The sequence below is a fragment of the Miniopterus natalensis genome, chromosome 14 (genome assembly GCF_054644295.1).
Source record: "Miniopterus natalensis isolate mMinNat1 chromosome 14, mMinNat1.hap1, whole genome shotgun sequence".
Lineage (NCBI taxonomy): Eukaryota > Metazoa > Chordata > Mammalia > Chiroptera > Miniopteridae > Miniopterus > Miniopterus natalensis.
In genome coordinates this window covers 15556268-15574188 of record NC_142094.1, presented here as the reverse complement: position 1 = coordinate 15574188, position 17921 = coordinate 15556268, and the positions used below count along the sequence as shown (strand labels likewise).

At 55.0% G+C, this 17921-nt stretch overlaps 1 protein-coding gene across 4 annotated transcripts in view; it reads left to right on the top strand.

Annotated features, from left to right (window-relative positions):
• ZMIZ1 (zinc finger MIZ-type containing 1) overlaps positions 1-17921 on the top strand; it is a 220471-nt gene that overhangs the window by 104177 nt on the left and 98373 nt on the right. For all 4 annotated transcript variants that reach the window (XM_087824290.1, XM_087824289.1, XM_087824291.1 and 1 more), the window contains one exon: positions 13854-13962. In XM_087824290.1, coding sequence (XP_087680416.1) covers positions 13903-13962 — 60 coding nt within the window. In that variant the 5' untranslated portion in view covers positions 13854-13902. The remainder of the gene's footprint in view (positions 1-13853; positions 13963-17921) is intronic.

Below are 17921 nucleotides of genomic sequence, written 5' to 3'. Positions count from 1 at the left end.
CAAACGGCATCTTCCCAGGCCAGGCATTTAAATGTTTCTCTCTAAAAAGATGGGCTCTAAAATCCATGAGGCACCTCTGGAGCGAGCCTGGATGGGGGAAGATTACTTCAGAAATTCAGACCTGCTCTCACCCGATACAGTTCCCCTGACCTAGCCCCACGAGGCTGAAGCGTGCTGGACATGAGGCCCAGCCTTGCCAGTCCATCGGCCGCCCACCCCAGGGCCTTTCCCGCTCCCTCAGGCTCCTCAGATGCTATCAAACCCAGGCTTGCTTCCAAGCTGTTTTCTGGCATTTTTACCTGCTCAGCCATAAAGCCCTGGAAAGTGGTGATCTGGGGATGAGTAGCTGCTTGCACAAGTGCGGGGGGTGAGACGGGGACCAGTGCCCACATTTTTGCAGAGCCTACATTTTTGCACCTCTCCCACTCAGCTCAACTGCCCGTGCAAGCAGGATGGTGAAGCCTTGGCCGTGGCTAATTGTTGGGAGCATCCCAGGCCAGGCCTTGGTCTCCCAGCAGAACTTTGGAGGCTGGACTTCTCTGTTGCCAGGGAAACCAATGTGTTCCCAGGAAAGGAAACCACGGCGCTTTGGCTGTTAAGAAAGCACCCCCTCCCTCCCCCCCAAAATGAGTTCCCTCCAAAAGTGATTCCCCTGAAACTGTTGAGTCGGCAGCATCCTGCCTCCTCCCTAAGCCTGCTAAAATTATAGAAAATGAAATCTGCCCCTGACCTTGTGCTTTTCACCTCTTTTTTAAACATTCCACTGTAGCACAAGGACATGTTTTGTTTTTTTCTTATTTATCTTCCTCCCATGCCAGCTGGGGCTCTGAGACCTTCTCTCCTCTTGTTGACTAGAGCCAGAAGGGGAAGGACTTCCACATTTTTTTTTTTTTTTTCGTTCAGCTGTCAGCAGAAATGAAACAAGCAGGTTTATATTTGGAAAGCAGAGGGTCTCAGCCACCAGATCGCTATGTCCGGGGGTAGGTCACAGCCTCTGTATCCCCTCACGTAACTATGGCTTGAAATTTGATCCGCAGATTTGCAGAGAGAGGGGGTGACTGCAGCAAGCCTGTCTTTCCTCACGTTGACTTTTAAATGCCATTGGAGGAGCTGGGGGGATTCTTCAGTGGCTGACAACACAGAGCCTGGGTAGAGCGGGTTCTAGAAAAGAATGCCCTAAGCAGTCGAGGTGCGGGCAGGGTCTGGAGTACCCGCATTTCCTTCGCATCCATCATCCGATGCTTTGCAGGGAGCAGGGAGCTTTCATGAAACCCTTTCACAGGCCGGGCAGCTGGGCCTCAGTGGGGTTTTGAGATTCTCTCAGGAGTGAAGTGAGGACACCTGTGGTTATTTTGTTAGGAGATAGAACAAAACAGGAAAGAAGGGAGAGAGAAACATGGCCAGTGTTCACTTTCAGATCCCTGTATGCTTTGGGGGACACAGTAGAGAAGGAAAAGAGACTTTGATCCCAATCCCAGACATGCCCCCCCTTGGGCCAGGGTCTCCTTGTCTGAACAACTACCTCAGACCTGCATCCTCGAGGCCCTGTCCACGTCTGCTGCCCTGTCAGTGTTCCCACGGCCACTTCAGTGATCTGAGCAGTTATTTTTCACCTAGAACTGACTCTGTGTTCCGTAAGTAATTTTAAACAAATTCTGTTCCTGTCCCTGCACTTCCGTGGGGAAAAAACAAGACCCAGCTGGGTTTTCCACTGTCCTCAGCAGACCAGGGTTTGCAAGCGCGTGCGCTCCAAGATGTGCGTGTTAGAGCCCAGGCAGCGTGGGTCCAGCACTCCGACAGCCCCGAGGGGACAAAGACCTGGCCTCAGGTCCAGCACATGGTCTGGAGGAAGTGTCCTGATGGGGTCTGAAGTCCTTTTCAGCCTTATTTGGGGTTGTCAATGGAAATTTCTTGGTGATTCCTGAAACCCTCTGTCAGATCTTGTTATTAGCACGAGGCTCTCAGAGTGTAGAGTAAACTAATGAATTACAGCATGATTACACAGCACATAATTAACTTTGTAATTAATATGCAACTGCCACTTAAGCTAAAACACTGCTTATAGAGACGTACGGCAATAGTAAATCACAGGTCAGAAATAGCACTTTGGAATTTTCAAAAGAATGAGCATAAGCAGGGAATCACTTAAGGCAGCGGGGCGAGTTAATTAAAAAGCAGATGAATTGTGAGCATTCTGCTTCGTTTCGGTGCCTCCTCCCTTAACATAGACCCTGATGCCACCCTGCCAGGCTGGCCGACCAGGCCTGGTCCAAAGGGCGCTGGGCCTGCGGTTTTATTTCCGAAGTAAGACTGGCCTTCCCTGCCGCATCCCAGCCCGTTCCCGAGTCTTGGCCCTCTGCCCAGCCACACTGTCCCGCGGGGCCAAACCTCCTAGCCCCTGGGGCCTGACTCCACTCCTCCTGCAGAAAGTCTGTGGGGATGCCCCAGCCCAGCCCTGGTCTAGCCCCTGTGGTGGGCACTGCTGGCAGGTGGGTTGGAACAGCTTGTCACTGGATTTTAGGCCTCTGGAAGTCAGGGTTGTCATCTTACTTTTCTTGTTTAATCCTTTCTTCCCCACTCTCCTGCCAGAGCACTAGCTAGAAAATGCCTTAGAAACCATCTCACACAGCCACCACTTCACGGGAGCCAGAGTTGAGGGGCTGAGCGCCTGTATCGCACAGTGACCTGGGCCTGGCAGGAATCCCTCCCCTGCACCCTGCTCTAGTCTTGCATCAGGCTGAGTGGGCCTTTGAAGTCACTGTAACCCGGGTTCCAATCCAGGCAATCCCACTGCCCCACTGTGTGACCTTAGGCAAGTTACATAACCTCTCTGAGTCTGTTTCCTCATCTGTAAACTCTGAGAACTGAGGCCCAAAACTCTCTGGGTCGGTGTGAGAACTGGTGAGATAACGTGTGTGGAAGGGCCTGGCACTGAGCCCGTAAGGTGAATGCCAGAGACACCTGTGTGAGGGTGAGAGGAGCGGGCAGAGTAAGGCCCCTTGCATTGTTGCAAAGATGGAGCTTCTACTTAAGATGTTGTTGCAATGTTTAAAAAAAATAATTTTTGAAAATAGAATTTAAAAAAAAGGTTGAAGATCTTAGTGTCTAGGTGGTCGCTTTTAATCCCTTCCTCTCCCCTCAGCCAGCACCAGCTCCTCTCTGCCCATTTCCTCCTGCCCGTGATGGAGATGATAAGGGCCCCCCAGGTCCTGTGTGAGGGCCACCAAGCACGTCCTAGTCACTGCCTCACTACCCAGCACAGCAGCCTGGGAAGTAGGCACTATTGTCACTGCTCCTGGTTTACAGATGCGGAGCCTGAGGCACGCAGGGGGCAGCATTTTGTCCCAAGTCACAGAAGCTAGCAAGTGGCAGAGTCAGGATTTGAACCCAGGCAGCCTGGTGTCCTTAACTGCTGGGCAGTACTGCCCCTGAAAATGAAGTGCTAAGGGGTCAAATGAGATTCTGACACCAGCACTTTGTAAACTGTAGAGCGCCTCCCACATTCAGAGCAACAAGTCAGTGTGTGGCTGTGGAGCACCCCGTGTGAAATTTTGTCTCCGCAGATATCAGGAAGCATTTTCAGGTGGCCTGCGAGGTGCCTAGCTTGTCCTTGGAGGGTTCCAGGAATGAGACCCCCCACTCCCAGCCTGGGATGGGGGGGCCTAATCCCCAAGTAGCCTCATACTCAGACCAGATGACAGACAGGATGATGGGCACCAGACCCAGCTGAACCCTACTCCACCCCACCCCACCCAGAGGGCCTTCTGGAGAGATGGGGGGTTGAGGGGGATGGGGGGGTCAGTGTGCCAGCCTCGGCCCAGCTGAGATGGTGATAATCTCCACACAGATCCACGGGGTCCTCATAGGACTTATGCGAGAGAACCCACAGAGGTTCCCCAGTGGGAGCAGAGCCTTGCTCCTGTCAGGCTTGGCGTCGCCCACCACAGTCACCCTGTCCTACCCCACAGCCCCCTCCAGGCTGCTAGGAGCTGAGCAGGGCAGGCCCCCTGTGTCTTAGCTATCTGTGGCCACAGGCCCGGCCTGGGCAGGCATCTGCAGCGGCTGCCTAGACAAAATTAGGGGCAGAGAGAGCCAAGAAGTTCAGGCAGATGGAGAGTGATCCCTGACCTTCCTCTCGGACCCACAGTGGGCCCTTCAAGGCTCTGCTCTCCCTCCACCCCGATGCTTGGCCCGGGCCTCTGTTTTGTCATGTGTAAAAGGCCTGAGCAGGTCCCCAGATCCCCTCCACGTCTAAGCCATGAGGACTGTTGTTTTTTCATCTTCCACTTTTAGCTCAAGTAAATGTCTACTTTGATTTTTTTGTTTCTCTAAATCTTTTTTGAGCATTAGAAAGAAATCTGACAGTTCATAGCAATTAGCTAAAGGAGAAGGCATATGCAGTTAGTAAAAATAAAAGCCCACTTGGGAGGAACAGCACTGTCCTAGGTCAGCCATGCGCCCCTGTGTAACTGGGAAGGGAGCACCCACCCACCCTGAGCCTCGGCTTTCTCATCTGCAAAATGGGACAGTGCTTGTCTGCAAGCTGCGGTGAGGCTGTGACATAGGGCGTTGCAGCATGGCTGGCTCACCTGAGTGGCCCGTATGTGGGCTCTCAAGAGAAACATGGCTGAGTCACAGTTTAGGGAAAGAGCACAAAGTCAGAAATCAGGAGATCTGTATGCGGGTCCTGCTCATGCCTTGACTGGCTGCTGACCTCAGGCCCTCCCCTCTCCGGGCCTCTATTTACTCTCCTATCAAAGATGGGCTGCCCAGAAGTGTTCTTCTCTTGTGTCCATATCAGGTGATTAAGAATGGCTGGGCAGAAGGGTGTGTGGAGGGTGGGCAAGGCATGTCTGGACTCAGTGGGAAAAGTGTGGTGATTGATTAGCCATGCCTGCCATGGGCGCAAGAGGTGGGGGGGGTGTTTTGCACACCATAGTTCTGCCATCCCTGTGCCAGGTGGTCCTTAAGGGCTCATCTAGCTCTGTCTGGCTCTCCCTGGCATGCCATTGAGAATGCCAGGTGAGTCGATTTGGAGCTTTGAGGAACTGAGGTTAGGAGGGGACAGTGGGGAACACCTCTCTGTCCCTAGAGCTGTAAGAACATTTACAACCTTCTAGAAGGAACCAGCTGATGATTAGGGAGCCCGGGTCCATCTCCAGCCTCATTCCACCCCATTCCACCTCCAGGGGCCCTCAGGGAACTGTTCCCACACTCTCTCTTCCCCACTTCATTGCCTCCTAGGCCTTGGAATCACAGACAAGGGCCTCTGGACAAAGCCAGGTCAGGGCCACTGCATGAGCACCTCTGTCCTGAGGAAGGCTGTGGCCCAGCCCAGCACCCAGCAGCATTAGGCAGGACTGTGACTCCCTCTCTGCCCCATCCTTAGCACTCCACAGCAATGACAGTCACTGTCCCCGCGTGCAGGGCAATTGGGACAAAAGAAGACAGTGTCCAGTTGAGGAAGGCCTGCCTCACTCCCATGGAGAGCGTAATGCAGGAAAACATCGCGGGCCCTGTAGTCAGACCAGAGTTCAAGTCCTGGCTGCCAATCTCAGCAGTGTGGCCTGAGCAAGTCATTGGAGCTCTCTGAACCTGTTTGGTGGTAGTAATGGGAACATCACAGGAGAATTCTGAGGACAGCGAGGTCCTGTGAATAACCCAGTGGCTGACACATACAGGTTCAGTAGTGGCTTCATTTCTCCTTCCACTCTGAGAAAACAAAGAGCAGGGTCATAGCCATGGGGACAGCTATACAGAGCTGAATTTGGTGACCTTGTCCAGAGCTGCTATGGATGTGGGACCTTGTCCAGGGCTGAATCTGGCCCTCCTTCACCTTTTGGGGAGAGAAGCTGCCAAAGGATGTTCGCTCTGAGGTCAGGGACCTGAGTGCCGCAGAGGGTGGCAGGAGGGTTTGGCCTCAAGGGCACCACCTGCGCCTGCTGAGGCCTCCCAAGCTCAGAGGGCTGAGGCTCCCCCCGAAGAACAGCTGAGATCCCCAGCCCAGCATGGGTCTGAGCAGTAGTCCGGCATCTTTGTCAGGGCAACATCAACACGTGTTCTCCCAAATTTTCCTCCCCCACTCTGACACACCAAGGGCATGCTGTGTTAGCCCACTGACCTCCATTGACAGTGGGTGTTCCTGTAGGTGAGGCGTGGGTGCTGGGTGCTTGGGTCACGGGGAGTAGAGGGTCGACCCTTCCAGGAGCCCCGAGTGCCAAGCCAGTGTCTGAAATCTGGCAGGAGGTAGGGAGCCATGTCGGGTCTTGGCATGGGCACTCCCCGGGTGGAGCAAGGAACTGGATGTAGAAGAGCTAGTATCCGAGTCAGAATTTCCCTTTTCAGAGCACTGTCCCCTGAGTGACTGCACTTAGTCAGCTCCATAGTCCAGTGGGGCAGTGAGGGGGCACCTTCCTGTCTGGCAGTGGAGGACAGGGACTCAGAGAGATAAAACAGCATCTTACAACCTCCAGCAGCCAGGAAGGTTTGACCCAGGGCCCACCCCCTCCCCAGGAGCCTCACCCTGCTCAAGGCCTCAAGCTGGCCCAAGAGCCTGCTCCAGCTGCCCTGCCAAGAGTGGGGAGCAGCTGGTCCTGGGCAGCTGCCCAGAGTTGCCTCTTGCCTCCCTCTGTCCTCAGCTCTTGTCCCTCTGCCCTTCCCTGACTTTCCTGGGACAGGGCGCAACGTCACTTTCTTCTGCCTGTCTTTGCTTCACCACCACCCTCTTCCTCTGGCTCCAGGCAGCTTGCAGTCTCCCAAGGATCGGGAGTGGGAGAGCCACGTACGTGTGCCCACAGGCAGCCCCTCTCCTCTCTGAGTTTCTGCTCCTCCCCCTTGAAGACAAGGAGGACATCGGGCTATGTCAGCCTGCCCTACCCTCAGTCGCTGTCATCCCATTTATGCTGTTTAAAGTGTTCCTCAATCCACTTGGGTCTGCCATCACTCCCTAACTCCACCTTATTCTAAGTAATGTCCACAAACTCAGCAGCGATCGTTGTTTTAGTCCAACTGCTTCACTGTGAATGTCTACAAGGTTTGCCCATGGACCACCTGAAGCCATTCTCCCACCTCTGGTACATGCGTCACCCTGGGAACCCCGGTCTGGGTTAGTGGAGTCTCTCTCAGACCCGAGACCCTCTGATTAGGCTGCGTCATTGGGTATTCAGCTCTTGCCACCCTGGATCACAGTGGCTGTCCATCTACCCATTCATCCATCGCTGAGCATCCCCGAGCACCTACTGGGTTCCAGACCCTGGGCTAGGCTCTGGAATTCATAACCAGGTGACATCCCAGCCGATGGGGGAGAAGATGCAAAGATGCACCACTGCCTAGTACCGCCGAGGTGGGGGGGGTGGCAGGGACACTGGGGATGTAGGAGTAAAAGTGAGTGGCTCTGCTGGGGGTACCAACAAAGAGAGTGACAGGTGAAGTAGGCCTTGATGGGTGAAGGGGCCAGGCGTTTTGGGCTGAGAGGCAGAGGCAAAGACAGGGAGCAGCCCCTCGTGGAGGACACGGGGTACACCTGGAAGTGGTGGAAGGCAGAGGTCAAGCCGAGGAGGCCCTGGACTGACACTGTCATGTGCAGGGTTGGCAGGTCACTGTTGAACCCAGGACCCATGATATCTGCCCCTCTTGGAGTCTGAGAGCTAGTAAAGGGCTGACGGGACAGGTCCCCTGGACCCCCATGTTCTCCCACCAGGCTGAGCAGTGGGCAGGTCCCGAGCTCGCTGGCCCTGGCGATGTCTGGGAATGCAGCCTCTGCTCTGCAAGCTGTGGGCACAGGCCCTCCACCCCCGCTGCCAGCACCGCTCGCGCCGGGGGACCTAAGCTGCAGATGTGCAGGGTGATTGAGTCATTTCTGCACACCACTGCTCGCATGGCTCCCCTGGGACCCCGCCACTCGCCTGTGCAAGCTGTCATGAGATGTGTGTGCTCAAGTGCATCTGTGCCAACACCAGAGTGTGTGCATGTACCTAGTCTCAAGTATGCAAAGGGGGGGCATATGTGTGTAAGTATGCACACACATAAGCAAACCTCTGCCCCAGGTGTATGTGCGTTAAGTGGACTGGTTCACTTGTTTGGCCTCAGAAGTGAAAAATAAAAGAGACTGGTGTCAGTGAGCTGATGCTGGCCCTGCAACCTAGGGAGCTGCCCCCAGGGCTCTACCCACATTTCTAGGGACCAGGCAAGAGCACCCTGCTTCCCATGTCCTGGGAGGAGCCCATCGAGGGCCATCTGCCTTCACCAGCCTTTCAAACCAGGAGACATGCTCCCAGAGAGCCCGGAGACAACCCAGGGCCCAACTTAGAACAGCCAGATGGGCTCCAGTCCCACTCGGCCATTGTCTCCCTCTGTGACCTTCCCCTCCCCCAGCCCCCGCCTCCAATCCTGCCTCATGTGGGCACAGGACCAGGTGGCCCCCAGGCACCCTGTCAGCTCTCAGCAGCCTACTCTCTGAGCAGCCCTGTGTGCATAATAACAGCACCTAACTTTTCTGGAGCACGCCCTGCGCTGGGCAGCGCTGAGGTAAACTCAGCCAGTGCTGTGCTAGGTGCTGAGAAGTTAAATGGAAGCTTGGCCTTTCAAGAGCTCAACTAGGCCTTTGGGGAGACTGGCTGACCCAGATGTCACCGTCAATCAGAAAACTCACATCCGTGCAGTGAAGCCAAGCTGAGCACAAGGTGCAAGGACAAGTGTGTGGCTGACAAAGGCAGTGTCCACGGTCTTAATGCTCCCCTGGAACAGATGAGACTCCCCTGGAGTTTCCTGGGCCTGCCTTAGGACAGGCTTGCTTTGCTGTTTGAAACCCAAGCATTCTACATTTGTCAAGATGGAGTTTTCAGACAGCTGGAGCTCCTGACACAGAAGTCCTAAGATGTTGGAGTCTGAAGGGCTTCCAAAGGCTGGGGAAACTGAGGCCTGGAGGAGGGGGCAGAGCAGGGTCCCCTCCAGGCCCCCAAGCTGACTGGCTCTGTATCTCCTACAGGCTCCATTCTACTCAGACCAACAGAGAGGCCAGGGGCCAGAGGAGATGGGGGCTTAACTGCTTGAGCCCCCTCCCCATTCAGAGGCAGGCAGGCGATGGAAGGGCTGGGGCCAGGCCCACAGCAGTCTCCAGTTGGGAGTGGATGCCACAGTAGGCACTGGAGCAGCAGCCGAGGAGGATTTGTAGGGACTTGTAAAGGCTTATAGGAATCCAGGCTCTGAGGAGGGAGGCAGCAGTGGCCCAGCCATGCTCCCACGGCAGAGAGCGACCTCTGCTGGCCACCGAACACTGGTCACTTTGCTGCACCAGCCAGCATGCAGGGAGCCCAGTGGCCTTGGAAGCAAGTGGATGAATTTGGACAATTTGAGTGGAGCCAAGGGGACATCTCTTTGGGCCCAGTCACAGCTGGGGGCGGGGGGGGGGGGGACTTCCAGGAGGCTCCAGTCTTGGGTGGAATGGAAAGAACAACATATAAACAGAAAGGCAGGGAGTTTGAATCTCAGCCCAGCACCTGCCCAGCTGTGTGACCCTGAGCAAATCCTGCCACCTCTCTGAGCCTTTTAGGGCTGAGTAAGTTAGCAATGCACAGGACCAGGACTGGTGTCTGCACATAGCAGGTGCAGAACGAATGGAAGATCCTAGACCACCCCCAGTGAGCTGCGTCTCTCGTACCTACTTAGCCCACCCCTTCTCTCTCCATGCCTGGGGCACTTAGCCTGCCAGTTCCTGACCCCTCTTCTGCAGGGGCTGGAGCTGCCAGCCACATCCATTCTTGATGTGAATAACCCTGATTTTCCATTGATCTCAGCAGTTTAAAAATGTCACCTCACCTGTGAGTACCTCCATAATCAGCCAGACATTTTATTCTTTTATTATAGATTAAAACACATATGACACACAATTGTGACCTGTAATGTCTCTCCTGCTAGCTGCCACCCACCCTCTGGGTCTCACAGGTGTCCCCGGCCCATCTGTTCATTTCTTGGTTCCTTTAACATGGAGCCCCAGCCTGGGAGAGGAGCACTCAAGGCACGGACCCAATCCAGCCGTGCTGTGTGGCCTTGACAAACTCCTGGGGCCTTGGGCTCCCCCACATAAAACCAGCTGAGCTGTTAGGCTGGTGTGAGACTTTAAAGTACCTTTGACTATTGATATCCTGAGAACCTTTGAGTCCAGAAGCCAACTCTGTCCAGCCACTGGCCTCCAGACAGAATGGCCATGAGCTGGCATGGACACTGAGCTGAACTTGGACAGTTCTGTTCTCCCCTTCCCCCCACTGCCTTTTCTGTTTGCTTCCTAAAGTGAGATCTGTGGCCACGCTGCCTCTGGGCCCAAAGGTGACTACCTGAGTGGGTCTGGCTCCTGATGCCTGCCAGGGGTTTCCTGGGCCCAGGCTCCAGAAACCATCTGTCAGTCATTTAATAGGTATCTTATCAAGTCCCCACTAGGTCTCTGACCCAAGACAAGATACCGTGCCCATCCTGGGAAGAGTTCCTACTCAGAGTTAGAGCTTCAAGAGACCATCTGATCCCCTCACCCTCACCATCTTTGCTCTACAAATGGGGAAACCAAGGCCTAGAAAACCAGAGAAGCCTGCTCAAAGCCCCTCTGGGCACTTAGGTTCGTCAACAGTGCACCCTGCTGGCCGCTTGGGTCACCGCAGGCCCTTTGTCCTGGTTGGCTGTGGCCTAAGGATGGGGGACTGAGGCCCGCATAGGCCTGGGGCTTTTTGTACTCTCCTGTGGACCTGGCCTAGGCTTTTGTGTAATGTTTCCCTTCGGCTGGCTGTGGAAACTGCACTCTTTAGTTGAGACCCTAGCAACCAGTGTTCGCCCATGCCCACAGTGGGGCTGTGTACAACCTGGTACCTGGGACACCACCAGGGTCCCTTCAACTCAGATGGGGTTTGACTCCAGGAACCAAGGTGACCTCACTGGAGGTGGCACTGTTTTGCTCCTGGTCTGGGCTGTCCCGTGTTCCTTCCTGCTACCCTGCCATGATTTGTCCCTGACCCCAGGAGCACTTGCATGTGAACGCTGGCTGAGGCTCTGTGCGTGTAAACTCAGCCCCTGCTTGGAGGACACCCTCACCACTTCCTTAACCCCCAACACACATGTTTACAACATCAGAGAAGCCTCCCGCAGGGATGCCTGGCACCTTCCCATTACCTATACAGAAGTGCAGGTTATGATGAGAAAACCGGGGTTCTGGAACTAGTTGCTACTATAACCTCTGAGCCTCAGTTTCTTCATCTGTAAAGTGGGAGGGGGGTATAGTAACAGTGTCTCTCTGTGCCCTGTACCTGACTTATAGACGGAGCTCAACAATAGTCACCTGAAAGGTAACCGGCAGTGAACGAACACAGGCTTAGACCAGAGTTCCTTGAACATGAGAAAATTAATTTTAATTTTCACATGCCCCATAGATCTAACATAGGACTGGCAACGTATAGATGCTGAAAAGCACTCACTGGGTGAGTTGGAAGCAGACATGGGTGGGAAAGTGGAGACTAAAGACATTTGCATGGATGTAGGGATGGGTGGATGGACAGGCATTTAGCTGGATAAATGATGGGTGGAGAAGTCAGACATCTGGGTATATAAATGTGTGGTAAGTGGGATGAGTGGAGGGATGGTTGGTGGGGTGAGGGTAAAAGAATAAATATGAGCACTACCCCATTTTGATCTCTTTGCTGGAAAGCTTTAAGATAAAGCAAACCCAGAAAGCACTTATCAGAAGCAAATGCCCAAGTGACCCAGCAGCTCCACCTTCCAGAGTGTGCTCTCCAGATTAATTCACACCTGTATGATGCCACCAATATAAAAGGTGGTCCTGCGGCACTGTTGGCAATAATGAAATTCGGAGATGGCTTCAGACTTGATCGCTCTGGCGGGAGTGTGAGCGCCTGAGCAGAAGGCCTTGTCTGGGGCCTCAGACAGTAGACCAGCAGCTGGTGGGGCAGGTGATTCACTGTACCTCCCACTACTGTGCAGCCGTTTAAAATGAAAAGCTCTTTATATCTTGATGAGGAGTCAAGTCTGAGATGCTATTAAGAAGAAAAAAATCAAGGTTCAGTGTGTATACTGTGCTTTCATCTTATGTTTTTTAAGGGGTGGCCGGGGAGAATGCACATAGATATTTGCTTCTCTGAGATGAGCCCCTCAGAAACAGACTGGTCCTCCCAGGAAGGGCGCTGGGGGCTGGGAATCTGACCAGCACTTCCCTGGACACCCTTGTGGACTTTCTCAATTTTGAACCACGCAAACGAGTTGCCTTTTCAAGCATGGATGGGCCAAGGAGTGCTCTAAAGGAGCTGTGCAGTGGAGTTCCTTTCGTCCCCAGGCTGGGGCCAGGCGTGTTCAAGGGTGCTCCTGCTGGGGGCCAAGTCTAGGACATGGCAGTGGACGGGCATGTGGACACAGTCCAAGCACCTCATAGCAGTGGGGACATGGCAGATCTCAGGACCTCAGTTTCCTCATCTGCAGAACGGAGATGATTCTAATCTGACCGAGTGAGCATGAGAAGTAGAGAGAATTCAGAGGCCCAGCCTACAGAAAGTGCCCAGTGAGTGGGGTCTTGGGTGACGGCCAAAGACGAGGAACCTCGGAGGGCTGGGGGACAGTGTCTCAGGATAGCAGAGAAAGCCTGGGGCCGTGAGCCTCTGTTCAGTGCCATGTCTGACCGCAGGTCTGCAGTCTGAAATGCTCACTGGGTTGTGGGAGGGCACACCCACCCAGCAGTGGGCAGATTTCTGGACCCCTGAGCAGCAGGTGCACCAGAGCTGAGCACTCCGTCTCTGTCCCCATCACTGTGGCCCCCCTGCAGAGGCCTGGAGTCCCTGGGGTTTTGGGGGCTGAGGGGGCCTCCTCCACTTCTCTTCCCCACCGGGAAGGAGTGGCACTCACATCAATGTTCCCATGCCCACTGCCCCTTCAGGAAGGGTGAGCCTGGCGACCAGGACATTCCTGAACCCAACCCACTCAGCCACGGGCTGGCAGTTCGAGGTCACTGTGACGCCCTTCCTCTCTGCGAGCCTCAGTTTCCTTATCTGTACCATGGAGGTGGTGCTCTTGCTTCTCTCCTCTCCCAGGAGGGCAAAGGCGGAGAAATGGAATTGGGAGCGGTTCGTAAAGTATGAAGAACTAAAGCGTGGGGGACTGAGGAGGCACCTGGCACCCATGACAGGACGTTGCGCTTATAGCACGCCACGTGTGCAGTGAAGGTGTCTTGTGAAAAGAGCTCCACAAACACATGTGCTCACACACACACACATGCTCAAACACATGCACACACACGGTCGCACACACATGCCCTCACACACACATGCTCAAATACACATGTTCTCACACTCACACACATGCTCACACATGCTCATGCTCACACACATGCTCGCACACACATACACATGCTTGCACAAGTGCACACACATGCTTTCACACACATGCTCACACACACAGCCATGTCAAGTGGGCTATGTCCTGAACTGGGAATCTGAAGATGAGGTCGCCATCCTAACACACATGTGTGCCTAGAAATGCATGTATCTGAGCATGCTGTTCCACGTCCCTTGGTGGACACACCTGCTCAGTGCTCACCTTAGTCACAGAGAACAGCCTGGAGCATCTCCTGCCCTCAGTCCCAATGGGCCCCCAGGGCCATGCGTGAGGAAGGGCAGGCTGGGCGGCTGGGCCGTGCTTCCTCCCTCGGGCACTGGGCTGCCTGGGGCGGAGGCCGCCATGGCTCACAAAGGGCTCAAGAACCTGCTGGGAGCCTCTGGGGCCAGCGTGTCGGTGTTGGGCTCGGAGGGTGGCTGTAAGCGGGCAGGCCTGCACAGCCCGGGTGACACCCTCTCTCTCTCTCTTCCTAGGCTGGACAACGTTCATGGCTCTCGGGTAGAACCCAGCGAAACGGCCAGAATGAATTCTATGGACAGGCACATCCAGCAGACCAATGACCGACTGCAGTGCATCAAGCAGGTGGGTTGCGGCCAGAGCGCCTCCTCTGCTCAGCAGCTGGCAGGGACAGGCAGTCGGGGTGCTGGCCTGCCCTCTAGCTGAGCATCAGGTGATGATGGTGGGCACGATCGACTACTTGGGGCTACCTGACCACCACCTTGGGAGAACACTGCTGGCATGGACCATCCTAACAGGGATCACACACGCCTGGGTTCAAATGCCGGCTCTGCCTTGTCCCTGCCCCTCTCTTCCCAGCTGTGTGACTTTGGGCCAGTGTCATGCCCTCTCTGGGCTCTGCTGTGCACTTTGTAGGATGCAATAAAGTGCCTAATCTTCCCAGACCTAAGCTCCCACCCCTCTGCTCCAGCAATTTTTCTCTAAAGAAACAGAAAAGAAAAGGTCCTGGGAAAATAAATCATGTTACAGAAAAACAGAGGCACGGAGGTGGGCAGGGAGTCACTGGGAGTCACACAGCCCAGCCCCTCCTGCCAATGCTCACACCAAGCTGCAGAGGCAATTTGCGCACCAGCAACCTGTCTGAATTGTTCAGAGGTGGGGAACGCTCACAGTGGGCTCAGAGACCCCCACTTTGAGAAGCCTGGTTGAGGCAGCCCTCCCCCGTGGTGGGCAGGAGGGGTGTTCCCACCCTCAGCTCAGCCTCCCTGCAGTGCCCCGTGGCAGCATCTGCGCACAGACTCCAGAGTATTATTTTACTCAGGGAAGGAGCAGATATGGTGCAAGGGGTGTGGGCTTTGACATTAAACAGACCTGGGCCAAATCCTCACTGCTCCATGTACCCATAGTGTGCTGTCCTTGTGTTCCTCCACCGGTTAAATGTGGCTAGTAAGGCCTACCTCGTAGGATGCTGTGAGGATATTGTGGCTGAAGCACAAAGCCCAGCCCTGGCACGTGGCAGGTGACCGGTTAATGGTGGTGGCAGGAATGTTTTCCTCAGTGTCTCAGTGACGGAGAGGGGTGCTGAGGCACATCCCCTGGCTTCAGCGGGTTTAGCAGGGAGCTAGGGAGGACACACTGCATGGGCCACTGACCTCAGGACCCCATCTCACAGCCCCACCCCACGCAATGTGTCCTCCCTGAGTGCCAGGGCCCAGTGAGCTGAGGCTAGCCCCTGGGAGTGAGGGATGTGTCCTCTCATTAGCATCGAGCAGAGCAATCTCGGAAGCCTGTGTGGAGTCTGAGGAGAGGAAATTGAAGAAGACTTGTTACAGATTGAACTCAGCCCGAACAGCTCTCCCAAATGCCAATTACGCCTCTGTTCACGGTCACAGAATAGAAACCAGACGTGCACTCCCTCCTCCCCGCCTTCCCTCCTCCTCCTCTGCAGGACTCCCCTGGCTCTTCCTTTGACCCAGTTTCTCCAGCCCACGAGGGATCGCTGTCAGTGGCCTCCACCCCCCAGCAATGCAGTCATGCCCCCTGTGCCTGAGACTGTGCCAGGCACACAGCTGCTCCCGTGGCCTGGTCCCAACTCGACCTTCTCCCCACGCCTGGCTCTGCAGCACCAGGAATCAGGGTGCCTTTTGCTCCCAGGGTCCAGCCCTCTCCAAGTGTGGCACCCAGAGCTCTGACTTACTAGTGCACCTGAGACCAGCCCTCACTAGTTGCCTGACCTTGGTTAAGTTGCCATTTCGTCTGGCTTTGTCTGTGGAGTAGACATGGTAACCCCTGGCCACCACTGAGCGTAGGCAGCTAGAAGGCTAGGGGTCGCCACAGCCACTCTTCCCAGTCTTCCCCGCACACCATGTGCGCACACACACACACACACACACACACACACGGAGCTCTGCGTTTGGGCCAGGCAGTGGCATGTTTGGGAGGGTGCGCAGGCTGTCCAGATGCCCTCCGGGCCATTCAGAGCTCCTTGCATCCTCCTTGCCCCCTCCCACACCTCGTGTCAGACACAGCTCGGCACTGAAGTCTGCTCCCCAGCTGCCCCACAGGGTGGCTGCGGCTGGCTGAAGACTGTTCATTCTCAGATGTCCTGGATCCTAATCAGAAGAGAAAGGTGGGCAGGTCTGCGTGCTCTGAGGATGACGGATGTGGCGGCTATGCCTACCTCTCTCTGGGAGGGCTACGGACCCCCATCAGGAGCCTGCAGCCTCCGACTCTCCACTCTTGGCCCCGTCTCTCTTCTGCAGCATCATCTTCCCTCCCCCACCACCCACCTAGTTCTAGCCGTCACTGCACTCACCATCTCCCAACAGGCTGCTGCCCACCTTCCCTCCAGACCTTTGGCTCAGCTGCCTTTTCCCTTCTCAGCCTCGGGTACTGGGAGAGCCAGTGCCCTCTACAGTGTGCCCCACTCAGGGTCACAGGCACATTGGGCTTTACCTGCAAAGCCATGCAAATCAGCTTATTTCTGCACAGCAGCCTCCCCAAACCCCAGGTGCCCTACTAAGCATCTACACTGCCCACCTCTGAATTCCCATGCTTCCTGGGCACCAGGTGCCTTACCCTCCTGTTGTTTCCCTCTTGAGCTGTAGGCCTTGCAGGGCATATATGAGGCCCCCACCAGGCTAAGTTCCTTGTGGGCAGAGAATGTGCCAGATTCATCTCTAAGTCAGTATTTTAGCATAGTGCCCAGGCCAGGGTGACGCCCAACTATTTTGGGGAAAGGGGGCAGGGGTGGACTGATAGATGGGTAGCTAAGGGAATGAGTAAATGGGTGGGTGGATGGACATATGGATGGGCAGTGAGGTGAATGGATGGTGGGTGGATTTAGATGATGGATGGATGAGTGGATGAATGAATGGATGAGTTGGTGGTTGGATAAATTCCGGATGGATAGGTGGATAGGTAGGATGAGTGATGGGTAAAATAGTGAATGGATGAATGGGTGGGTGGGCAAATGGATGGATGGCTATGAACTGATTCATATTTGGGTGGATGGGTGGGTGGATCATTTGATTTGCAAATGGATTGACAGGAAAATGCATTCATCATTTGGTCTGGGTAGCCAATTCCTGGTCTGGGCACTGATGTCCGCTACTCCTGCCCCCAAGAGACTTTGTGGCCAATGGAGATGGGCAAGCTTTCTGAAGGGGGACGGGGTATTAGTGTCTAGTAACAACCACAGCCGGGGAGGCCTCTGCCTATGATTCGAATCTATGCTCGCAACCCCAGGCTGGCCAGGCTCACCCAACCAGTCCTGGCCTCTCCATGTGCCACCGGGACCTGTTCTGAAGTGGTCAGCTTGCTGGCCTGCGCCACAGGTGGATCCTCCTTCAGACAGTTAGCTGCTCACTGACCACCTCTGTGTGGGCCTGGCCTCGTGCCATCTCCAGGTGCAGAGGTGAACAGAGTGTTGTTTCTATGCTCAAGACGCCCGTAGAAGAAGCAAGAAACAGTGCAAAGGTCCCAGTACACAGAGCAATAGTAACCTTTACCTGGCACCTCCTCTGTAGTGAGGATATCATCGAGTATATTGTTTCTAAATCTTGCGGCAGCCCTGCAAGCCGTCATCACCCCATTTTACAGATGAGAGACCTGAAGCGCGGGGACACACCCAGTGCTGTGTGGCTCGGTGGCTAAGATGGGGTTTGGTCCAGGCCTGTCCCGCTCATTTCACTACATCACTCAATCTCTCTGTGCACGCCAGCCACCTCATAGGGGAAACTGTGGGCCAGAGCACAGAGAAGGGAGGGGCCTTGGCCAGAGCCACCGAGCCCCTGAGCCACAGCCACTGAACGGGATGCCTGACAGTCTTTCGACCAATGAGTTGTGCCCACAGGTGTCCACCCAGAGCCCAAGCTGATGGTCACATGAGCTGACCAGGGTGAAGATGGAGAGGTGGGGCTCAGGGGCCACTTGCAAGCCCAGAGCCCCAAAGGAGGGTGATGAGGGTGGGGGTGCTGTGGGCAGGCAGCTCAGAGAGCGCCTGTAGCAGCTGCTGACCCCACTAATTGGGTGTGACATCATGTAAATAAACGTAATAACTCAGTTAGCAGAGGGAGGCTGCT